The 26,505-nt window shown below is 35.5% G+C and overlaps 1 protein-coding gene across 8 annotated transcripts in view; it reads right to left on the bottom strand.

Annotated features, from left to right (window-relative positions):
- PCCA (propionyl-CoA carboxylase subunit alpha) overlaps window positions 1–26,505 on the bottom strand; it is a 416,711-nt gene that overhangs the window by 135,245 nt on the left and 254,961 nt on the right. For all 8 annotated transcript variants that reach the window (XR_011528233.1, XM_070579174.1, XM_070579175.1 and 5 more), the window contains one exon: window positions 4,854–4,956. Coding sequence is in view for 7 of the 8 variants with exons in the window: in XM_070579174.1 (XP_070435275.1) it covers window positions 4,854–4,956 (103 nt within the window). In the remaining variant the exon portion in view is untranslated. The remainder of the gene's footprint in view (window positions 1–4,853; window positions 4,957–26,505) is intronic.

Below are 26,505 nucleotides of genomic sequence, written 5' to 3'. Positions count from 1 at the left end.
AAGATCTCTGTCTCGATTTTTGCATCTGACATTTTTCTTTGGAATGAATTGTCCTCAATATGAATTTAGCCCTTCATCATCTTTAAAACAACAAATGCATTAATCTTTTCCTCTACCAAGAACTATTTTGACCAGTTTTGTGTCACACAGAATAAAAGAGAAATGGAAACCATCTTGAGAATCCAGAAGGGAATCATGAAAATATAAATAAGAATCAGTTTGTTTTTGATATTCAAATTTACCATCTTAATAAGCTATATACAATATTAGTTTATTTCAACCTCATATGTAGTAGGTTTTATACTTCTTAATTCTGCTGATCATTCTGATACTTGTATACAGAATCAGAATAAAGACCTAAAATACATAAAATACTTCACTTCTACTAACTTTTCTTCTATCTTAACTTTTACTTCTTCACTTAACCTTCACTTCTATCATGATTTCTTCATTCCTTAAAATTTTCATCCTCCCTACTTTTAAATTTTTCATTAAAAATACTAATTTGCATTGGTTTGCGTATTTTTAAAATTTTTACATACCATAAAATTTACCATCATAATCATTTTTAAGTTCAGCGGTATTACACACATACATTTTTGTGCTACCATCACCACCATCCATCTCCAGAACCCTTTTCATATCGTGCAAAACTGAAACTCTGTATCTTTTAAACAATAACTCCCCATTCCCCACTCCTCCGAACCCCTGGTAACCCACCATTCTACTTTCTGTCTATGAATCTGACTACTCTGGGACTGCATAATTTGCAATCATACAGTAGTCCCTTTTATGCGTAATGTCCTCAAGGTTCATCCATGTTGCAGCATGTGTCAGAATTTTCTTCCTTTTTAAGGCTAATACATTCCATTGTATGTATATACTACATTTTGTTTATCCGTTCATCTGTCAACGGACACTTGGGTTGCTTCCACCTCTTTGCTACTCTGAATAATGCTGCTGAATACAGGTGTACAATTATCTCTTCAAGACCCTGCCTTCAATTTTTTGGATAAACAACCAATAGTGGTATTGCTGGGTCATATGGTAATTCTACTTTCAATTTTTTGAGGAACCACCATAGTGTTTTCCACAACAGTTACACCATTTTACATTCCAACCAACAGTGCACAAGGGTTCTAATTTCTCTACCTCCTCACCCAACTTACCATTTTCTGCGGTTTTTTGATAGTAGCCATCCTAAGGGCTGTGAGGTGGTATCCAGTTGTGGTTGTGATCCGCACTTCCTTAACAATTGGTGACATTGAGCATTTTTTCATGTGTTCACTGGCCATTGGTATATATTCTCTGGAGAAATGTCTATTCAAGCCCTTTGCCCATTTTTAAATTTTTTTTTTTTCTGTTTTTGAATTGTTGGGGTTCTTTATATATTCTGGATGATAACTCCTTGTCAGGTACACGCAGACATTTTCTCCTGTTCCATGGATTGCCTTTTCACTCTGTTGACTGCATCCTTTAATACACCAAAGTTTCAAATTTTGATATGGTCTAATTTATCTAATTTTCTTCTGTTGCCTGTGCTTTTGATGTCATATCCAAGAATTTATCATCAAATCCAACGTCATGAGGCTTTTCCCTTGTTTTTTCTTTTAAGTTTTATAGCTTTAGCTCTTACATTTAGGTCTTTGATACATTTTGAGTTAGTTTTGCACATTTGTAAGGTAAGGGTCCAACTTCATTCTTTTGCTATCCAATTTTCCCAATACTAGTTGTTCAAAAGACTGACCTTTCCCCACTGAATGGTCTTGGCACTCCTGTCAAAAGTCATTTGACCATATATCCAAGAGTTTATTTCTGGGCTTCCTGTTCCATTGGTCTATGTGTCTGTTTTATGTCAGTACCACACTATTTTGATTACTATAGTTTTGTAATAAGTCTTGAAATCAGGAAGTGTGAGCTCTCCAACTTTGTTCTTCTTTTTCAAAACTGTTTTGGCTATTTGGGGTTCTTTGAGATTCCATATGAATTTTAGGATGGATTTTTCTATTTCTGCAAAAATCCAGTTGGGATTTTGACAGGGACTGTATCAAATCTATTGATCACTTTGGGTAGTACTGACATCACAACAACATCAAGTCTTCCAATTTACGAACACGATGGTTTTCCATTTACTTGTGTCGTCTTTAATGTCTTTCAGCAATGTTGTGTAGTTTCCAGCATACCAGTCTTTCTCCTCCATGGTTAAGTTTATTCCTAAATATCTTAGCCTTTTTGATGCTATTGTAAATGGAATTGTTTTGCTTTGTCTACTTTTGAATCTTACATAAAAAAGTATGTGTTTACATTTTCACAACTTTTTCAGCGTTATTACGGTACATATATACATACAAAAAGTTTAACACCATGTACAAGAAGGACGCCCAGCACCTTGAGGATAGCTGTCACCTCTGGGGAAGAAGAGGGCAGAATGGGATGATACAAAGGAAGGATTTAGCTGTACCTATGAAAGTCTTCTTTTTTCATACGAGATCTGTATAGAATATTGTACATTTGCTCCACTTTCCTCATTTGAAACATCTTATAATCTAAAGTTTTTAAAAATTAAAGAACTCTGAAAACATCGGGTATATGAAGCACTACCATGGGCTAAACAAATATCACTTTGCCTGTACCACCTCTGGGGTCACCAGCCTAGACTGTCACCTCTAGGCTAATTAATTTTTTCTTGATGTGGCAGTGAGTGATCTAGAAAACCAAGTAAACAGTCATCCTAAAAGCAGGGTTCCACAGTATTAAAATCTTCATACCAATGAGCCTTTACTTAGTCTACACTATTTAACTGGACTCCTTTCACAATACTGATGTCAAATGAAGCTCAATCCAAATATGCTTAGGAAAAAGGGATACACCGTCAGGAGTACTCACTTCTAATTAGGTTTGATGCTTCTCATAATAGCTAAGTCAATAAATATGAAAAGTAGTTTTTGATACTATATACATCAAGGTAAATATTTTCCAGAGAAATTTTTATGGCATTAATTTTGATGTGTTTTTTTAAACAGCCTTACTTCCTCAGGAGCTAAGAAGTGAAACAGGAGGTAATTCTATGGGAAAAATTCAAAAGACATCACTTGAACTGACAAGCCAATGGTGTCTAGTTTTCCAACACGGAATCTAAAACAAGCACAAAGAAACAGCAGCTCTAAGAAATAATCTGGGCAGTTTTCTTATTAAGGTAATGCTTAGAAAAACACTGTATTAGAGTATCAGATTAACAGTAATACTTCAAATGGTGACTGAGTACAGAACTGAAAATTATGCTAATTTTTGTAAGGTTAACCTTCCCCCAGGAAAATGCTACATTATAATATTAATACTCTTTAGTATTTAATATATACAATTTGCTACGGTTTACAATGCTTTTTTTTTTTCTTTTGCTGAGGAAGATTCACCCTGAGCCAACATCCATTGCCAATCTTCCTCTTTTAGCTTGAGGAAGATTCACCCTGAGCTAACATGTGTGCAATCTTCCCCTATTTTATATGTGGGTTGCTGCCACATCATGGCCACCCATGAGTGCTGTAGATACGTGCCCAGGAACCAAACCCAGGCCACCAAAGTGTAGCACAACGAACTTAACCACTAGGCCACAGGGCCAGCCCCTACAAAGCTATTTTTTTAAATGATCAAATGGAAAAGAGGAATATAAAGAATCACATAAATTAATCGTAAAAATATATCATAAGACAATTGTTTAACTTCATCATAGCTTTCACTTTAAGAGAGTTGAGTGAAATATCTTTTAGTAACAAATGCTTTAACAATTTTGGCATATAGAACAAATCACAAAATTTAAAGACAACCAAGGAGACTATCCTTAATTCTTGAATTAATCTTATTTACTTGGGACTCTGACTACCACATAAGAATGTCAGCTTCTCCAGTGTAACAGCCTAGCACTTATTTAGCACACAGTAGGCATGTAATAAATATTTGCTGAATAAATGAATTCTCACTAATTCTTGACTTGCAGTATTTCTAGCTGGGATTAAGAAACTGCCATACACCTCAAGTCTCACCAGGTCTTATTTCAGTGACATTATATTATTTGGATTTTCATATCCTCTTTAAATCATTTGATAAGAAGTCACTTTTTCCCTAAAACAAAATGACATTTCAATGCAACTTAGCCACAAGAAAAGAGACGTAGATTAAGACAGTATTCATGATCCTAACTATACAGCAGCTGCTGTGGGTTCATGTTGAAAGTGAAAAAAGACACAAGTGAAAATAGTAACTCTTTATGGTATTTTTCTGGCAATCTCCAATCACAGAATTTAAACATATCATTCAGACCACAGTACAAACATTCTATCTTATTGTAACATTGTTCAGTATAGATCAGAATTAAACTAAAGCAGTTCTGTCATGGATACTATGCAAGGGCCTAAATTCTTGAAAACAAAAGGAATGTCACCATAAGGTAAATAAGCTCAAGCATGTCTCACAACATGAAATCTCAAAAACATGTTCTATGAGGCTTCAGATTACTTGTTTCAAAGCGTGCTCACCTACCACAGCTATCATATGTTTGGAATTTGAATTAAAGATGCTCTTCTCTCTAACAAAGGCAAAAGTATTACTTTCTCAACAACAGAAAAATGAACGAGGTATCAGGAAGTGGGTTGACACTGTGGCTAAATCCAGGAACGCATTTCCTAATTAACATAAGAGAATAAAAATGCCCATTTACATTCAGCTTCCTAAAGGAGACGAAACAGAGACACGGCTGCATTATAGATTCAAAAAGTGAGAGTCACTGAATAGGTTAAAAATTGCTTTAAATATTCATAGATAATTTCAAGATTACAAAAAAATAAAGAAAAACTCACAGAGAAGGTGGGCCCGCTGTTTGATGCTACAACAGCATGAACTTCATCGTGCAATTTTATTGAGAGCTCCCAGGTGGCCACTTGCGGTTTAATAATAGGTACTCTGAAGTAGAAAGAAAAGAAAAACAGTTACTAATTTTATATTAGTCTCTCTCAGTAAACTGATTTTCCTCTCACATTAAGTGTGCAGGGTAAAACTGCCAAAAGCTGTATTTTAGAACATTTTATTTCAAAAGGTTCTATTATTGGAAAAAAGCTCTTGGATTTAAACTAGAGGGGTTAAAAACAAACAAACAAAAAACACAGAGACACTCCCAAGACACAGCAGTCACTGGGTATAAGTGTGGTACCCTCATGTAGTCTGTGAATTTGAGTTGCTTAATTGTGACAGTCCTTCAAAAATTAATCTTCCTTAAGCAAGATTAATTTCTTTTCAATATTTGGTTACTGTTCAAGACTATTTTTAAAAAATTACAATGCAAATCTTTTCTTTTATGCAGGTTTCTTGTGCTATAATTCATACACAAAAAACTGCACATAGGGGCTGGCCTGGTGGCACAGTGGTTAAGTTTGCACATTCCGCTTTGGCAGCCCAGGGTTCGCCAGTTCGGATCCCAGGTGTGGACACTGCCCAGCTTCACAAGCCATGCTGTGGTAGGTGTCCTACATATAAAGTGGAGGAAGATGGGCATGGATGTTAGCTCAGGGCCAGTCTTCCTCAGCAAAAAGAGGATTGGCAGCGGATGTTACCTCAGGGCTAATCTTCCTCAAAAATAAACAAAAAAAACAAAAGAACTGCACATAATTGGGGCCAGGCAGTGGCGCAGCGGTTAAGTTCACATGTTCCGCTTTGGTAGCCCAGGGTTTACCTGTTCAGATGCCAGGTGTAGACCTATGCATGGCTTATAAAGCCATCCTGTGGCAGGCACCCTACATATAAAGTAGAGGAAGATGGGCACTGATGTTAGTTCAGGGCCCATCTTCCTCAGCAAAAAAAGAGGAGGATTGGCGGCAGATGTTAGTTCAGGGCTAATCTTCCTCAAAAAAAAAACAAAACTGAAATAATTAACACACACAATTCGGTGAGTTTGGTGTTTACTCCCTTGTGTCACCATCACCACAAGCAAGGTAATAACATACCCGTCACCTCCCAAAGTCTTCTTGTGTCCCTTTGTTTTTGTTTTGATTTTTAGTTTGTTTGTTTGTTTTGGTAAGAGTACAACATCAATGATACTAGTCTTAATGCACAGGTCTTTTCTTGTGTATGATCAATATTATATGTAGAAAAATTGGGTCAAGCAGCCAGAGACAAAAACATTTTTAGAATACAAATCTTTCTCACAATTTTTTAAAGTAACAAAATTCTATTGATTTTTGAATTAACCTAATTTAAGTCTTGCATGTTTACATTATTTATAGTTGTGACATAATATCTACTAAGCGCCAAACAAGTAGCATCCAGACTCTGGCTTAAGTCCTAGTTCTGAAAAAATGTTGTGGGTTATGTTTGAATTTACCCCTGAATTTCGAAAGAATTCTCTGCATACTCAATTTTAAAAAAGTCGTAGTCACAAAAACTATCATTATAATCAAATCACCTCTAGACAATGTCTAATGAAGGATGTTAATAACTTAGGTGAATATTTGTATTTGGCCCACTATTTACTGATTTATTTTCTGAAGACAAATATTTTAAATGTTATAGAAATAAAAATTCAAGTAAAAAAATGCATCAACAAATCAACAATAATGCCCACTGTACGCCTGGAAGATCCTTTCTTGGCAATTTGAAGAGGGCTGTTTCAGAGGACAAAGCTTCACCCATGAGAGCTTGAGAGAACAACATGGGAGCACACAGGAGGGAGAGAAGGCGGAGCGGAGAGGGGAGAGAGAGACGAAGGCATGGGGCAGAGAGAGGAAAGGGAGGAGGGCTGTGGCGTCCCACCTCGACCTCCGTTTGGGCGCTCCATTTTACAGGGCATTTGCTTGTTTCTGCTTGTCTCTCCCATTGGCCTGTGAGCTCCTAAAAGACCAAGATCATGCCTTATTTTTATATCTCCAGCCCCCTGCACAGGTTGGGGAGAAAGGGTTGAGTGTGGGCGAGTAGGAAAGAATTTGAGAGGCATCTCCTATGCACCAAGCACTGCACAGGAGGGGCCGTGTCACCCAAGGAGCACAGCAGGAGCTCCTGAAGGAGGGTGAACCTCAGGCTCCGGGATTACTACCCAGCGGTTCTTGAACGACGTAGATGACCTCACTGGACTGCACTTTGTTCACCTTCCAATGGGGGCAACACCTGACCTCTCAGGGGTATTGTATGACAGAAATAACCCCATGGCTAGTTTACTGTGCAACATGGCTTCCTTAAATCTTTGCTATCCTCGGTAACTACGTTACCCTCCTGCTCAAGAACTGTTCCATGGTTTTCTACTTCTTACCAGGTTAAATCTTAATTAAACTACCTACTACTTAAGTTTCTTAAAAATAAGGCCCTACTCTTTGTATTCAATTTCATTTCTGAATATTCTCTGACTTGTACATCTGCTAGGGCCAAGCCCTTAAACTGCTTTACAAACCAAGCCAAGCCAAGCAGGAGAACTAAGCACGTTGGTTACAAACTCAGGCTCTAGTGACTTGCAGAAACTGGTACAAAACCCAGCTTTGCCATTAACTAGTTCTGACCTTGAGCGAATGGCTTTTTTGTTCTCAGTTCCCTTATGTAAAAAAGATAATAACTGTATCTGCATCACAGTGATATATTGAGGATTAAATGATACATGTCAATGTTAACTTGTATTATTATGATCAGCCCCAACTCTAGGCCTATACTCCTTTCCCCCCATCACTGAAATCCCTTTATTCCTTCTCCTCTCTGCTTCTCAAACTAAGATTTTTCAAGAAAAATATTCTCTCTTAAACTGTTCCCTAATCACAACACAAACTTCAGTGATCTCTCTTCTACTTAACCTATTTTACATGCTTAATATTTTTCACAATTTAGTGACCCAGTGGAGGTCACTCTTTCAAGTAAATGTGAGACCCTTTTTAGTTATGCGACAAGTCTGTTTCCAGAGGAGCTGGGAAATTGTTGATCCTGACATCCTGTTTGAGCCCAGAATGCCTTTTCCCACCAAAAGCAATCTTATAGATGGTGGCGACATAGAGGTGCCATTCTTCAGAACCTAACTATTTATTTTTCCATTGTTTTATTTTGATCCACATCTGTTTCATATATGCTATAACCTGCCCCAAGAGGGACCTTGTACAAAGAACACAGGCTCTTTTGAGTTGAAAGCTGAGGTCTCATCTCAGCCCCTTCTCTTACTAGCAACGTCCCAGGGAACTCATTCAATCGTTTTGAACCAAAGTTTCCACACCTGTAAAATACGGATCAGAGCAGAGGTGGGGAGGTGACAAGGGAGAGCTGTTGCTTCTTCTGAGCACACAACTCCTGAAGTGGCACATCTATAACAATTTCTTTTAAGGTGATACGTTAACAGATATAGGAAAGAGCCTTCACTGTGAAAGCAAGACCTTGAGATACTACAAAAAGATGGTGAAACAGTGGAATCTCTTCGTGAGTTCACTCTTTTACAATCAAAATTTGCTAGGATTCCTTCTGGCTTTTACATAACTTGGACAGTAGTTCTGTTTTGTTTTTAAATAAAGTGAATGGGGTTGGGCATATGTGCTAAATATAAATATCAATAAGTTCTGCAGCAGAAATAAAATATAAAGATAATAATACATAGCGACCTGAAAGTACATATGCTCTATTTCTGGAAAATCATTGAAATTACATGAATAATAATTACTTCAAAACAGTGATATCAATTCCACTAGCACACACACGTTTATAATGGTAACAATCACCTAAATTGTAATTCTAGAAGAGAATTACATTTATCCATTAAATTCAAAATAGTCTCTAAGGAGATTTTTATGAACAACTCTCTGAAAAGAGGGGGAAAAAGTCTCAGATCTTCACTCACTTCACCACAGTAATGATACCCAGAAAATAGCTTCCTTTACTGAAGTGTCTAGTGAAAGAGGCTGCCATCTAATCAAAAATTTCATCTCTACAACTGATTAGTTATCTGCAAAGCTGATATCATTTAAGCTACTACTTCAAAACACAAACAAAACCCAAAAACCCCAGTAAAAAAGAATTCACATAAACAGCTACTTGCAAAGCAAATCAAATAATAGCTTTTACCCAGACCTGTCTACTTTGATTATCATCAGCCAGCCAGAATGAGTATGTTCAACAAAACTAAAATTTTCCATATTTTATGGTAAAAACCGCCAGCTGATTATCACAAATGTTAATGCTAATATACTTATTGGAATATTTTACTCAAAAAAGTGGAAGCAATACTCAAATACATTGCTATTGCATGTCTTTTTAAAGCAGATTTTGTGTAAACATAACAGCATCTTTAGCTATCAAGGATTATAAGCATCTCAAAACCACATTATCAGACACTCAGAAAAGCTGGTTTTCAATTGCGCCATCACCTATTTAGGAGTAAAATACTGAGTTAAAACAATGTTAGTGGTCAAAGAATCATTAAGCAATCCTTCATCATAACTTTCACAGTGGGTGGTCTGTAAAATGATCAAGAATAATATGCTGCATTCCATAGCCACAGAGGTCAGCTTCTGCATACAAATCTTTGCAGGAAGAAAAAGGCCTTCAGAAAAGTGGGCCATTCATCTGAACCAAGTTCAGAGAATTTCCAGCACGGTGAAAAGATATGTTATGCAAGCACATAGATGTATTCAGTGGGGGTAGACAGAACCAGCTACATGGAGACTACAAAGGAGCCCTCCCATGGTTCATGAATAAGTCGAGGAAATGATCAGAAAAAAAAAGGGAGAGATGTTTAGACAGATGGCCCACTTAAAATGCCTGAAACAGGGCATAAGCAATTTTAATGAAACTTTAGATCTAGCATATGAATTGTTTCTTATTTCCTCCAGGGGAAAAAAAAATCTAAAGACAAAAATTCAGCAATTCACTGAAAAACCCACCTTCAGCAAGTTGGGATGGATGAAGAGTCACAAATAAAAGTTTCATTAGTGCCATAAATTCATATAAAATTCTTTCCAGAGCCATCAGCTATCAAAATGAATATAAAAAGCATGGAATGAACAGATTAAAGGAATTTTAAACAGAAGTCTACTGCCAAACCAAACAAAAATCTAAGCCTTATTATGTGAGAACTTACAACACTCCAACATTAAAGTTCATCACAGCAGAAGAAAGATAAAAGCAGCATTTTCAGAGAACCTCTTCAAAGCTAGGAATTGTCATAGTGAAGGAAGAGAATTCTACTTATATGCAATTTAAAACGCATCCGTTAGAATACACGAGACTATGTAGAAGAGCATGAATCACAAAATAGTGCCTAGAAATAGGGAACGTCCCCAGGTTTGGTGTCATTAGCATTACACATAATTATACAAATGACACCTGAATCTAGAAATGAATAATAACATTACTTATAATCTTACATATTTTATTATCATGCAGATCCTATTTCCTTCTTCCACCAATAAGGGTTTAGATTCTCAATTTAAACTTTGGGCACAATTAGTCAGGAAAAGGCAATGTAGTATAGCCATCACCCCTGCAGACCCTACAGTCTGACTGACCACTGACCACAAAAGCTATGTGAGTTTTTACAAGTTACTATCCTCTTTGTGTCTCAGTTTTCTTCTCAGTAAGACAAAGATAATAAGAATACCTGATTCACATGTTGGTTAAAAGAGAGAAAAGGTGTAAAATGCTTAGACTAGTGCTTGGCACATAAATGCTAAATAAGAGTTATCATTACCATTATCATAATTCAGTGCAATAAAATCTGAAATCTTCCTCCACTATTTCAACAAACCTGTTATGCTTTTTTAAATATTAATATACAATTTTAATACAGCGAAATTCAAAAAATCTTAAACTCCATCATTTACCTTTCCAGTAAATCTGCCCCTTCTCCCCAGTAGTTCGACTATAGATTAGACTAAAACTTTATATAAACAGACTCCAAAAATATGCACTCTTGTGTTTGGCCTTTTTTTGCCCAATATAATGTTTTTGAGGTTTGTTCATGTTGAATAGTTCATTCTTTTTTAATTGCTGAATAGTACTCTATTGTACAAGCACACTAAAATTAGTTCATTTTTCTGTTGATGTGCATCTGGGTTGTTTCCAGTTTGGGGCTCTTAGGAACAAAACTGCTATGAACATTCTTTGTACAAGCATTTTTTGAGAACATATGTCTTTATTTCTTGTGGGTAAAAAAATCCAGGAGTGGAAATACTATGGTAGACATGTTTAATTTTATAAAAACTGCCAAATTATTTTCCAAAGTATTAAAACATATCTATCCTCCCACCAGCAGTGGAGTTTGCTCCATATGCTTGCCACCATTTGGTGGTATTAGTCTTTCTACTTCCAGCCAGACAGGTGGCTGAGAAACCACATCTCATTAGAGTTTAACGTACGTTTCCCTTATGAGTAATAATGTTGAGCACCTCAACATTAGTGCTTATTAGCCACTTGTATTCGAGTTTTTGCCCATTTTTTATCACTACGTTGGCCTATTATTGAATTGTGGGAGTTCTTTATTTTGGATAGAAACCTCCCTCAGATTCACGTATTGTGAATATTTTCTCCTCTTTGGCTTGCTTATTAATTTTCTTAAAAATGTCTTAACTTCAGCAGTTTTTTTTTAAATTAACAGACAATTTTTTAGAGCAGTCTTAGGTTTTCAGACAAATTGAGCAGGAAGTACTGAATTCCTATATATACCCTCATTCACTAAACCCCCAACACAGTGTCCCCATTATTAACATCTTGCATTAATGTGGTACATTTGTTACAACTGATGAGCCAATATTGATGCATTACTATTAACTAAAGTACACAGTTTACATTAGGGTTCACTCTTTCTGCTGTACATTCTACAGGTTTGAACAAATATATAACGACATGTATCCACCATTAAGATCTCACATAGAATAGTTTCACTGCCCTAAAAATCCCCAGTGATCTTCAACCTATTCAACCTTCCTTCCTTCCCCTTGAGTCCCTGGCAACCACTGACCTTTACTATCTCTCTAGTTTTGCTTTTCCCAAAATACCATATAGCTAAAATCATACAGAATGTAACTTTTTCCGATTGGCTTCTTTCACTTAGTAATATGCATTTAAGGTTCCTCCATGTCTTTTTATGGCTTGATAGCTCATTTCTTTTTATAACTGAACAATATTATGTTGTCTGGATGTACCACAGTTTACTTATCCATTCACCTACTGAAGGACTCTTGCTTACTTCTCAGTTTTGGCAATTATGAGTAGAGCTGCTATAAACATTCATATGAACCTTTTAGTGTGGTCATGTTTTCAACTCCTTTGGGTAAATATCCAAATAGTATAAGGACCACAACTACTGGATCATATGGTAAGAGGAAGATGTTTAGTTTCCTAAGACACTACCAAACTATTCCAAAGCGGCTGCTCCGTTTTGCATTGCCATCAGCAATGAGGAACAGTCCCTGCTGCTTCACAGCTTCACAAGCAGTTGGTATTGTCAAGGTTTTGAATTTTAGTCATTCTGGTAGGCATGCAATGATATCTCTTTGTTGTTTAATGGAAATTTTTAATAAAAACATCGTATTAATTTTTCCTTTTATGCTTAGTGCTTCTATGTTCTTGCTAAGAAGTATTTTGACTGTACCGAGGCCCACCGGATATGCTCATATGCTCTCCTCTAGAGGTTTACATGTAGACCTACGATTCATCTAATTTTCTTGTGTGATGCGAGATAGGGGTGGAGGTTCATCTAGTTGTTTGAAGAAAATTTGTAAAGTTCTGTAATTTTGTTCATCTGTAAGACTGTATTAGTTATTTTAGGTCCCTTTGCATTTTCATAAAAATTTCAAAACGAACAGGTTAATTTCTTCTCCTTCCTCCCCAAAACAACCCTAAGGGATGATGAGTGGGCCCGCAGTGAATTTATTCATTAATGGAAGGGGAAGGGACACCTTAACAATATTTTCTCCTCTTACCCATGACAATGATACAGCTCTCATTTTTTTAACTTATTTTTGCTGAAGAAGATTAGCCCCGAGCTAACAACTGCACCAATCCTCCTCCACTTTATATGTGGGTCACTGCCACAGCATGGCTGATGAGTGGTGTAGGTCTGCACCCAGGATCCAAACCTGTGACCCCAGGCCACTGAAGCAAAGAGTGCCGAACTCTACCACTATGCCCTGGGGCCAGCCTCTTATCTTTTTACATTTTGAATTTCTCTTAGCAATGTGTGGCAGTCTTGACTCTCTTTTGTTAAATTTATATCTATTTTTGTTTTAGTTTTGTTAGCTGTATCATAGATTCCTTAGAGTTTTCTTAAGTAACCTATTAAGTTGTTCTGGAAAGCTTCCTTTCCAATCTTTATGCTTTACCATTTTTTCATGCCTTAGTACTCTGACTAGTGACAGTCTTGAATTTATTTTGTTAAAGTATTTACTAAGTATTTTTATGCTATATTAAATGGATCTTTACTTTTCATTTTCTCATTGGAGCTGGTTTATGAAACACAATTTATATTTGACTGACTTTTCATCCTACAACTTTGCTAAATTTATTCTAGTAATTGTTTTATAGATTCTTTAAGGTTTTCTAAGCAAACCATTATGTACTCTGTGAACAACTTTACTTCTCCCTTTCTGATCTCCATGCCTTTTATTTCTTTTTATTTCCTATTGTACTGGCTAGGATATCTAGTATAATGTTGAATAAAAGTGATAAATACAGACAACTCTGCCCTGTTCCCAATCTGAAGAAAACAACTTTCAATATGCTTCACATATTTTTTGCCCTTTTCTATTCTTGTTCCTTTTGTAGCTCCAAATACATGTAAGTTAGATTTCCTGATATTATCCCCAGGTCACAGAGGCCTTCCTCAATTTTTTAAAATATCTTTTTTCTCTTCCTCAGAGTGTGTAATTTCTGTTCTTCTAAGTTCACCAATTCTTATTTTCTGCCAGCACCAATATGCTTTTCAGCCTATCCAGTAAATTTTCCATTACAGATATAATACACATTAGATCTAGAATTTCTACTTGGTAATTTGTTATAGTTTCCAGTTCAATGCTGATTTTCCTTATCAGTTCCCTCATGTTATCTTTAATACTTGAAAATAATTTTAATAGTCCGTGAATTCACCTTCTTAGTAATCTCACAGTTGGTTTCTACTGACTGCCTTTTTTTTTTAAATTTTTTTTTTATTAATGTTATGATAGATTACAACCTTGTGAGATTTCAGTTGTACATTATCGTTAGTCATGTTGTGGGTACACCTCTTCCCCCTTTGTGCCCTCCCCCCACTCCCCCTTTTCCCTGGTAACCACCAATCAGATCTCCTTGTCAATATGTTAACTTCCACCTATGAGTGGAGTCATATAGAGTTCGTCTTTCTCTGACTGGCTTATTTCGCTTAACATAATACCCTCGAGGTCCATCCACATTGCTGCGAATGGGCCAATTTTGTCTTTTTTTTATGGCTGAGTAGTATTCTATTGTGTATATATACCATATCTTCTTTATCCAATCATCAGTTTCTGGGCATGTAAGTTGGTTCCACGTCTTGGCTATTGTAAATAACGCTGCAATGAACATAGGGGTGCAAGGGACTCTTGGGATTTCTGATTTCAGGTTTTTAGGATAGATACCCAGTAATGGGATGGCTGGGTCATAGGGTATTTCTATTTTTAACTTTTTGAGAAATCTCCATACTGTTTTCCATAGTGGCTGTACCAGTTTGCATTCCCACCAACAGTGTATGAGGGTTCCTTTTTCTCCACAACCTCTCCAACATTTGTCGCTCTTGGTTTTGGATGTTTTTGCCAATCTACCGGGTACAAGGTGATATCTTAGTGTAGTTTTGATTTGCATTTCCCTCTACTGACTGCTTTTTGTCCTATGGTTCAGCTTTAATTCTTGACTGTATGCCAAGTGAATTTTTATTGTATAATTGATTGTGGATATGTTGGAGAGACTCTAGTTTTCCTGTTATCTTCCCCTGAAAAGAACTGATTTTTATTACAACAGGAAGTTGAATTATTGGCTGATCAGATCACCCAAAGTGATGGAGGCTTGCCTTTATGCTGTGCTAGGATGTGTCTATTTGGTTTTGCTCTTAGTGAATTAAAAGTCCAAATCACTTACTCCAAAACCATAGTGTTTTCTCCTTACACATGGTCCTCCTAGGGTTTTAGTGGAAAATTCAAGGTGTTTACAAGCCCCTCAAATTTGGTGAGACTCAAATTCCAAACATTATCATCTCCTTGGTGGGCAGCAACTGAAATTTCAGCTCAGTTCATTCAGCCTTCCAGCAGGGTTTATATGTTGGGTTCCATGGAGTCTTCTTTATACATGCATATTTCAGTGATCAACCAACAAGTTGAGGGAAGCTAAATTCAGATATGGAACTCCTCACTCTGTTGCACGTTTTTGCCATGATATCCCTGCTCAATTTCCAGCAGTTCTGACAACTCTGAGAATCATTCCCAAGACCTCAAACCAATAAGCTTATGGCTAACTGCTTGAGTTCCAGCCATGCTCTGGTGCATACAATGGTGACTGCCCTCAGGGGAAAGGTCAGGTAAATGTGGATCTCATCCGTGTGTTTTCCTTCTATGAAGAGTCAAAATCTTCAAATTCGGACTGCTTTTAGTTGTTCTCCAGAGCCTTCAAGTAGTTGTCTATCTTCCCCAGAGTTTATAATTGTTATCTAGAGGAGGGTTAGTTGGAAATAAGCTACACCACCAGTGCAGGAACTGGAACTTCTCTCATGTTGTTTTAGCTTTGGATCACTCACATTCAAAGGTAGAGGAGGAAAGAAAGGATGGAAGAATACCGGATCACATATGTGCACCACTTCTGCCTGCCAGGTAGTAGCCTGAGAACACCTGACGCCTCAAATTGCAAAGGTTATTCACATCACTAAATTCTGAGCAGTCATACAAATGTATCTTATAATTGTGAGAAGACATTCTTAATAAAGACTCCATCATGCTAAAGAAAGATACAATGATGTCTCATTTTAATTCCTAAAATTTGAACTTCTATTATACCACTAGGAAAATAAATTCTTAAATATAAAATACATAACAAATTTTTAAATTTTTAAACAGCTTTATTGACATAAAATTGTGTACCCATCACCACAAGCAATTTTAAAACATTTTTATAACCCCCAAAAGGAAATTTTGGACTCATTAGCACCTCCAACCTCCGCAACTCTACACAACTACTAACGGACTTTCTATTTCCATAGCTTTGCTTATTCTAGACATTTCATATAAACAGAATGACAAAATTTGTGGTCTATTGTGATTGTCTTATTTCATTTAGCACAGTGATTTCAAATTTCGTCCATGTTGTAGGAAGTATCAATACTTCATTTATTTTTATTGCTGAATAATATTCTATTATATAAATACGTCACATTTCATCTAATATTATATATCCACTTATCATTTCATGGACATTAGGGCTGTTTCCACTGTTTGCTTATTATTAAAAATGCACATTCGTGAATGTTTGTATACAACATTTGTATGGACAAATTGTTTCATTTCTCTTGGTTAAATACCTAGGAGTGGAACAGCTGGGTTACGTGGTAATGCCTTACATTTTGAGAAACTGCCAAATTATTTCCAGGCTTGCACCATTTTACTCATAAATTTCCACTAGGAATGTATGAAGGTTCCAATTTCTCCACTTCCTCACTAACATTTTGTTATTGTCTGTCTTCAATTACAGCCATCCTGGTAGGTGTAAAGTGGTTTTGATTTGCATCTCCCTAATGACTAATGATGTTGAGCATTTTTTCATGGGCTTGTTGGATATCTGTATATCTTCTCTGGAAAGATTTCTATTCATGTCCTTTGCCCATTTTTTAATTGGGTTGTCTTTTTATGAGTTAAAAGAGTTCTTTATTCTAGATAAAAGTCTCTCATCGAATATATGATCTGCAGGTATTTTCTCCCATTCAGTAGTTCTTTTCACTCTTTTGATGCTGCTCTTTAAAGCATAAAAGCTTTTAATTTTGATGAAGTCCAATTTATCTATTTTTTTCTTTTGTTGCTTGTGATTTTGGCATCTTACATAAGAAATCATTGCTTAACCAAAAGTAACAAAGATTAACTCCTACATTTTCTTCTAACAGTTTTGTAGTTTAGTTATTACTTCTAGGTCTATGATTTTTGTGTGTGGTGTAGGGAGGAACCAACTTCAATCTTTGCATGAAGATATCCAGTTGCCCCAGCAGCATTTATTGAAGATTATTCTTTATTCATTGAATTATCTTCATACACTTGTTCAAAGCAACTGCTTATAGTGTAACAATTTATTTTTGGACTCTCAACTCTATTTCATTGTTCAACACATCTATCCTTATGTCAGTACCATACTGTCTTGATTACTGTAGCTTTGTAATAAGTTTTGAAATCGGGAAGTATGAGTTCCCCAGTTTTGCTCTTCTTTTTCAAGACTGTTTTGGCCATGTCTTGTCTATGGCTTAGTCTCTTGCATTTTCATACAAATTTTGGAATTGCATGACTATTTCTGCAAAAACTACAGCTGAGATTTTGATAATTGCACCAAATCTGTCTATCATGTTGGTGAGTATTACCACCTTAATATTAGGTCTTCTGATCCACAAATGTGGGATGTTTATCCATTTATTTAAGTTCTCTTTAATTTATTTCAACCACTATTTTGTAGTTCACAGCATGCAAGTCTTGCACTTCTTTTAAAAAATGTATGCTTAAGTATTATATTCTTTATGGTAATATTGTAAATAAAATTATTAATTTCATTTTTGGTTTGTACACTCCTACTGTATAAAAATAAATATTTGCATATTATTCTTATATCCTGCAACCTTGCAAAACTCATTTGTTAGTCCTAATAAATCTTTTGTGATCCTTAAGATTTTCTACATATAAGACCACGTCATCTGCCAATAGATATAATGTCACTTCTTCTCCATCTTGATACCTTTTCTTTTTCTTGCCAACATACTCTAAGTAGGAACTCCAGTAGTACAATGTCGACAAAAAGTAACAACAAACAACCTTGTCTTATTCCTGACCTTAGAAGGAAACATTCAGTTGTATATCATTAAATATAATGTTAGCTGTGGGTTTTTCATACATGGCCTTCATCAGGTTGAGGAAGTTGCCTTCTATTCCTAATCAGTTGAGTGATTTCTATCATAAAATGCTGCTGGATTTTGTCAAATGTTTTTTCTGTACATACTGAGATAATCCTGTGATCTTTCTCCTTCATTCTGTTAATATGGTTTATCGCATTGACTGATTTTTAGATATGACACCAACTTTGTATTCCTAGGACAAATCTCATTTGGTTATGGTTTATAATCATTTTATACATTCTTGGATTCAGTTTGCTGGTACTTTGTTAAAGATTTTTGTATTAATATTTATGAGCGATATTGCTCTTCGGTTTTGGTATCACAGTAATACTAGCTTCGTAGAATGAGTTGCAAATTTTCCCTCTTTTTCTATTTTTGGAAGAGTTTGTGAGGGATTAGTATTAATTAATTCCTTTCTAAATACTTCATTGAATTCACCAGTGAAGCCACTTGGTCCTGGGCTCTTATTTCTGGGAAATTTTGTGATGACTAATTTAATCTCTTTCAGGTCTATTCAGATTTTCTAGTTCCTCTTGAGCCAGTAGCTTGCATCTTTCTAGGAATTTCTCCATTGCTAGGTTATCTAATTTGCTGGCATACAATTGTTAACATTATTCCCGTATAAACCCTTTTAATTTCCATAAGGCCAGCATGTACCTCTCCTCTTTCATTACTAATTTTAGCAATTTAAGTCTTCTCTTTCTTTGAATCTAAAGTACGTCTATCATAGGGGCCAGCCCCATGGCCAAGTGGTTAAGTTCGCGCATTCGGCTTCGGCGGCACAGGGTTTCGCCAGTTCTGATGCTGGGCACGGACATGGCACCCCTCATCAAGCCATGCTGAAGCAGCATCCCACATGCCACAACTAGAAGGACCCACAACTAAAAAAAGTACATACAACTATGTACCAGGGAGCTTTGGGGAGAAAAAGAAATAACAAAATCTTTAAAGTATGTCTATCATAGAAAGCATATAGTTTGATCTTGGTTTTTACCCATTCTGCCAATATCTGTCCTTGATTGGCATGCTTAATCCATTTACATTTAATATAATTACTCATCAAGTAGGATTTACATCTGCCATTTTGCTTTTTGCTTTCTCTGTCATACTTTTGTGTTCTTCTATTCCTTCATTACTGTCTTCTTTGTTTAAATAAATATTTTCTAATGTACCATTTCAATTCCCTTGATGTTTCATTTACTACTTTTTAAAGCTATTTTCTTAGTGGTTACCCCAGGGATTACACTTAGCACCTTATGTTTAAACACTATCATTTGGATTAATGCTAACAATTGCAATAGCATACAGAAAATTTACGCCAGTATAGCATTGTTTCCTCTGCTCTCATTTGTCTTCTTATTGTCATACAAATTACATCTGTATATATTGTGTACCTATCAACTTAGAATGTAATTATTGCATTATGCAGTTGTTTTTTAAATCAGAAAAAAAAAAGGTATTACAAAGTAAACATACACTTTTACTGTCTTTTATACTTACCAATATAGTAGTCTTTACCCAGTGCTCTTTATTACTTCATGTGCATTTAAGTTTCTGTTTAGTGTCCTTTCATGTCACCCTGAAGAACTTCCTTTCACATTTCTTGTTGAGTAGGTCTGCTAGCAACAGATTTTTTGAGGTTTTGTTTACCTGGGAAGGTCTTCTTAATGTCTCCATTTTTAAAGTCTTGCTGTATATATAGAATTCTTTGTTGACATTCCTTTTTTTAGCTTCAGCACTTTATAAACACCATCCCATTCTCTTCTAGGTCCCACAGTATCTGATGAGATGTGAGCTCTTAATCTTTCTGAGGATCCCTTTTACACGATGGGTCATTTTTCTCTTGCTGCTTTTAAGATTCATTTTGGGTTCTGACAGTTTGACTATAATGTGCATAGGTGTGGCTCTCTACTTGGAGTTTAACAAGCTGCTTGAATGTGCAGATTAATGTTCTTTATCAAATTTGAGATGTTTTCAGCCAAGATTTCTTTAAATATTCTTTCTGCTCTTCTATGTTTCTTTTCTCCCTCTGGGACTCTCACCATGTATGTTAGTACATTTGATGGTGTCCCACAGGTTTCTGAGGCTCTGTTCATTTTTCTTCTTTTTTTCTTTCTGTTCCTCACACTAGACAATCTCAATTGACATCTTCAAATTTGCTGATTGTTTTTTCTGCCACCTCAAATCTATTGTTGAGTCCCTCTGGTGTACTTTTTCACTCTAGGCACTGTACTTTCATCTCTAGAATTTTTATTTGATTTTTTTTTACCATTTCTATCTTTTTATTGATATTTTCTATTTAGGGAGACATAGTTGCCATGCTTCCTTTAATTCTTCATATCTGGTTTCCATTCTTCCTTTCAAAGTATTTTTAACAGGTTACCTAAGGTCACTGTATAATAAGCACATTTGGGCCCCTTCTTGGACAGTTTCTATTGATTTTTTATCCTGTGAATGGGGTATACGTTCATGTTTCTTTGTGTGTTGTAACTTTTCATTGAAAACTGGACATTTAGATAACGTGGCAAACCTGCAAATGAGATCCTTCCCCTCATCAGGATAACAACCTGCACCTTTCCTATAGCTGTCTTCACAGTTGACAATTATCTGTTTAATGTCTGCCTATCTTGTTCTATTTTAAGTTTCCTAAAGGGCACGAACTGGTTTGTTATTACTCTAAACCCAAGCATCTTATTACAAGGAGTACTATTTGTTATTTTTTGAATGATCTAATAACTCGAATCCTGAAGGTAAAATGCTATCATCATTAAATATATATTCATAAATTTACTCTACTGAAAGAAAGTGACCCTGTGAAACAGACAGCCAGCACACTGGTCATCTAGACCAATGTCATCAAGATTCAGAGTCATTAGTTACATATGAGCACTCAGGATATTAAATTAGCCTGACACACTGTGAGAAATCAAAAATCATATAGAGCACTAAATCATAAAAAGTTTTTAAAAAGATTTTTATGGTATAAAATGAAAAAAACGAGCAGCTTAATTCAGTTTATCCTATAGATTAATGTGAAAATTGAGTGCTTATATAATGAAATATAAGGATACTTAAACAGCTACTATGCCAATATCTTTTAAAATAACAGCGCTTTCAAGCAACATGGGATACTAGTCTCTGTTCTTCCTTTTCTTACATATTTCTCTACATTTCTTAGAATATTCCAAATTTCATAAAATTTATTCATAGAACAAATTTCACTGAAACTATTATTTTGGATAAAAATGAAAAGGTAGCTCTATAAAGAGAAATTCAAGTCTATTCAATTCAAAGAATCCAGATCTAAACATACGCATTTTCATCTTCACTAATCTATCACTTCTATTGAATTATTTATTTTAAGGAAAAGGTAGTACTAAAGTAAATTGATAAACAGATGTCAATAAACATAACGCCCAAACTGATGTCCTCGAAGATACTTTTAATTTCATTATAACACATTTCTTCATCCATCATCAAATACATAAATCATCACAGTCCCTCTCTCTCTCCCTGCGTACATACATATATATACACATATATATACATACACAAGCACACAAATAGAGAAAAAAGCATTATACCGAAAAATCAAGTAACGTCTTCAAAAGATATATTTTTGCATTTGTACCAATTCCACTATTCTTTTAAATTTTTACTTATCTCACTGAGAAATCTCCTTAAACTACCTTTAAATCTTTTTTTGGAACAAGGATAAACATAAACATGTACAAATATTCCTCCATTACTTACAGCAAATTGCTTTATACAGATCAGCCAACTTGAAATTTTAATAATAACCTTTGAATTACGTAAATTAATCATCTGACATTTTATTATGAATATAGAGATAGTGTTGATTTAGTTTCAATTCAAAAATCAAGGATTTCATTATCCTATAAAACATATCCAGAGTTCAAAGTATTTAAGGGGGGTTAAACAAAATGCAAACATTTAATGCAACATTAAGCATGTGAAATAAAAACTTGATTGCCTAAAGAAAGCATGCTATGCTGTTACCCTGGTGACAGGTTAAAAAAGGGATTGTGAGCTGAATAGCTGTATGATATGAAATTAAAATGTTTCACATTGAACAATCCAAAATGAATTGGGAAAGGTTAGAGTAGAGGAGAGAGAAATCAATTCTCCAATGGCAATGGTGAATGGGAAAGAAGTATGAATAGGATTTGCCAGTGGGGTGCAACAGCTGCCAAATATCCTGCAGCCAAAGAATTACAATAATACTGATGAAGTGTGCAAGAGCTTTTGGAATCATTGCAGAGAACAGAGAAATTCTCCTACAATAATGAGGCCATTCTCTCTTCTATTCAGCTCTTATAGTAGAATCAAAGAAAAGAAAAATATTTTTAAATGTAATATTTAGCAAAAAATGTATAAATAGAACAATTTATCCACTTAATATTTTGTGCTTAATCTCATACAGATTTCTAAATCATCCAAGGCAAAGTCATATTAAGTAACTGAAAATATCATAACAGAGATAGTAGAAAGTAAGACAAGCTTAAAGGATAATGACTGAATTAACATTTTCTCCCCTTTTGCTGCTTTCAGGGGATTTATTTGCTCAAATGAAAGTAGATATTTCCAAAGGCATGGTATGACCATGTATGTTTGTGAACCTACACTCAAAGTACTATTTTTTATTATAGTCAGTTATCAGTATATTAACTTCATTGTCACAAGGAAGTAACTTATCTGAGAACATAAACAAAACAAGTATGATTCATAAGCTGTATTTTATTGTCATAGATGGTGTAAATGTGTTAATAATTTGATATACTTGTTTACACTCAGAGACATTTAAGCAAGAGAGCCAAAATCCAACTGTCCAACAATACTTGCTTTTCCTTGGGAATTATTTTCACGAGGCTACTTTTTTCTGTTTCTTTCTCCAGTTATCTTTCAAAGATTAAGATCATATTTCAAAAGCTTAAACTTTCATCATCTAATTGAAAACTTAATAATGGGTGAATGAACTATAAATCTAAAACCAGGAAAGGACACTTTTTTAATAGCAAGAAAGAAACTAGATAATTGCCCCTGTCAGGTAAAAATCTCTAAAAAATTGATTCTTCATTTTATCAGGAAGCCAGATGAGGAAAGAAAATACAATACAACGTAGACACGACGACTGTAATCCAAGTGAGTGTTATTTTCCATTACGCATCTGTGACTACGAGTTAAACTGATGACAGGCTCTGCAGCCAGTCAAGATACTTGATATGTTCTCCTAAGTATGAGCTTAAAGTGGTGGTTATACTCTGACTCCATATGCACAAAGTAATCCTCTACAAAAGTAAACGTTACATTTTATAAAACCTTTCAGGCTGACGTCTTTTCCTCAGCATTATCACAGGCCATAGTGAAGGCGTTCTTGTTCCTGAGTCTTTAACTTCTGCTCAAACATCAAGAGAGAGACTAGAAGGGTCTGCCTCATACAATTCAATCAGGATCAGAGCTGAAAAGGATTTCAGGAATCATCCAATCCAACACTGCCATTTCTCAGAGGAGGAAACTGAAGGCTTGTACCAACCACCTTGATACTTGGTAGTGGTGCTGGGACCAAAATCCCCACTCCTGACACCTCACTCAGTGCTGCTTCCACTGCACCATGCCAACCACTCTGACGTTTCAGTGCCAGGGGAATGAGCCAAAAGAACTGAAGATGACATAATCTTCCTAGCCCGAATGACTGAATAGAGGGATTGCCATAAATAAAACAAGCTCTAGAGAATTCTGTGTATGCATTTACAGTGTTTAAGGGATGTGGGGTGCACAACAGAACTCTGTGCTGCCAGCGACCACTAATATCACATATCCTCATGCAAAGCGATTCTCTGGATTTATCAATCTATAAAAGCAAGATTTTCTATCATATGTTGATTTCCTGTGTGTGTGTGTGAGGAAGACTGGACCTGAGCTAACATCTGTTGCCAATCTTCCTCTTTTGGCTTGAGGAAGATTGTCCTCAAGCTAAAATCTGTGCCCATCTTCCTCTATTTTATATGTGAGATGCTGCCACAGCGTGGCTCAATGAGCAGGGTATAGGTCTGTGCTCAGGATCCAAACCGGTGAACCCCAGGCCACAGAAGCAGAACATGTGAACTTATCCACTACGTCATCAGGCTGGCCTCAATCATATGTTAATTTTTTTAAGTACTAATGTTGCACAGTCTTTGAAAACCACTTTTTCATAAATTATTTAATACAAAGAAATGTTGACAACATAATGGCATGTCAAAAAAAAAAAGATACCTTTTCAAGTAGAATGGCCCATTTTCTGTAAAATCAAAATAAGGCATTAACTATATGTACATATATAGAAAAAATGCAAATCCTCATAAGAGTTGCTGGTATTTGCAGTCTTCAATTTCTCTTTTTCCATGTTTCTTGAACCCCCATCAATCCAACTTTAACCATCACTTCCCACTCAACATTCTTGAAAACTGCTCTTATCAAGGTCTCCTATGAGCTCCACATTACTAAACTCAATGGTCAGTAGTCACTTTTCATTATTTGATCTATTTCAGTTGAACACGCCTGCTTCCTTGAACCTTTTCTTTGCTTGACTCTCCAAACCACCCACTTTTCCACCTAACTCCTCTGCTATTCCTTCTCAGTTTCCTTTGCTAGATCCACTTTCTCTTCCTGACTCGTTACTATGGAGTGTTCCAAGGCTCAGGCCTAGGACCTCTACTCCTAACTGGTCTCCTGGCTCCCACTCTGACCCCATTAGTCATTTACAACACTGCAGCCACAATGATCTTGCTAATGCACATGTCACACCAAGCTCTTCTTTGCTCAAGATCCTGCAGTGGCCCCTCATCCCACTCGGTGAAAGCCTGAGTCCTTACAACAGCCTACCTAATACAACTCCATCTCTGCTACTCTATAACTTGCTTACTCCTCTGAAGTTGCATTGGCCTCCTTGCTCTTTATCCAACAGGCCAGGCATACTTTGACCTCCGGTGCTTTACATTTGCTATCTCCTCTGACTGGTAGGTTCTTCTTCCAGATAGTCACATGACTCACTCCCTTCCTCCTGCAGGCCTTTGCTCTAATGGTTGCCAAGCGATGGGAGGAGAGGAAATGGGAAGTTGTTCAATGGGTATAGTATTTCAATTCTGAAAGACGAAAATTCTAGAGATCTGTTGCACAACATTGTGCACATAGTTAATACTAAGGTACTGTACATTTAAAAATGGTTAAGATGGTATTTATGTTATGCAATTTTTCCACAATAAAAAAAATACAAATATCAGTAGTTTCTCTTTATAATATCAATAATCATTTAGAAAAAGAGAAAAAGATCCCATGAATAATAATACAATATATAAACAACCTAAGAATAACACAAAAATATAAACTACCTAGGAATAAACAAGAAAGATACACTTACAATATGAAAAATTATAAAGCTTTAATGACAGAAATAAAAAGACTTCAATAAATACAGAGCTATATCATATTTTTTGAAAATCCTCAATACTTGATGTCTATTCTATCCAAATTTACTATAACTTTAAGGCAATTCAAATATCAAAGTGCTTTCAAAGCTCAGCTAGAAGAATGATCAATAAATTTTAGGAGAAGAAAGTAAATTATTAACATAAGGATAGAATGACAAATGGAAATGAAGAAAAAAATCCAGAAATAGACCATAATATCTTTAAGAATTTTATAGGATAAATGTGACATTTAATAATCAATAAGGACAGGATAGACGAGTCAATAAATAGGATTAATTCTACTGGTTAACTATATGAAAAACTAAAGTTAAATCTCAACCTCACATCACCCTGCAAAATAAATTCGAAATATGAAATGCCAGTGCAATAAAAGAAAACTATAAAATAGTTTAGTTTTAGTTTATACCACAATTTCTACTTTATCATATTTATAGCTACCTGATATAAAACAAATTAAAAAATGCCATTCCCTGTTCTTGATAGTTTCTTTTTTGCTTATGTATAAAGCAGTTATTTGGTTTTGTACTATAATACGGAATTCATTTTTTATTACTTTATAACAAATTAGGTAAAAAAAAGTGGGGGTATTGAAACATAATTATACAGGATCAATTAGTCTTACAAAAACTCTATGAAACAGGACAGAATACATATTCCCATTTTACAAGTAACCTTAAGTTAAAGTAATATATCTATGGTTACATTACTAATAAATGGTATAGTTATGACTAAAACCCAGACTTTAGTTCTAAAGTCTAGTTTTTTCCACTAACCCAAAGAAAGTATTTATGAACCTATGCATACCTACTTACATGTGTGTGTTGTATGTTTGTGTGTGTACATGCAAGTCACACAAGTGAGAGAGACGGGAAAGGGAAGAGGAGAATGAGGGAGGAGAGAGCACCGGTAAGAGAGCAGAGAGAGGGGGGT

The sequence above is a fragment of the Equus przewalskii genome, chromosome 16 (genome assembly GCF_037783145.1).
Source record: "Equus przewalskii isolate Varuska chromosome 16, EquPr2, whole genome shotgun sequence".
In the NCBI taxonomy this organism is placed as follows: domain Eukaryota; kingdom Metazoa; phylum Chordata; class Mammalia; order Perissodactyla; family Equidae; genus Equus; species Equus przewalskii.
This window is presented reverse-complemented; position numbering and strand designations above follow the sequence as displayed.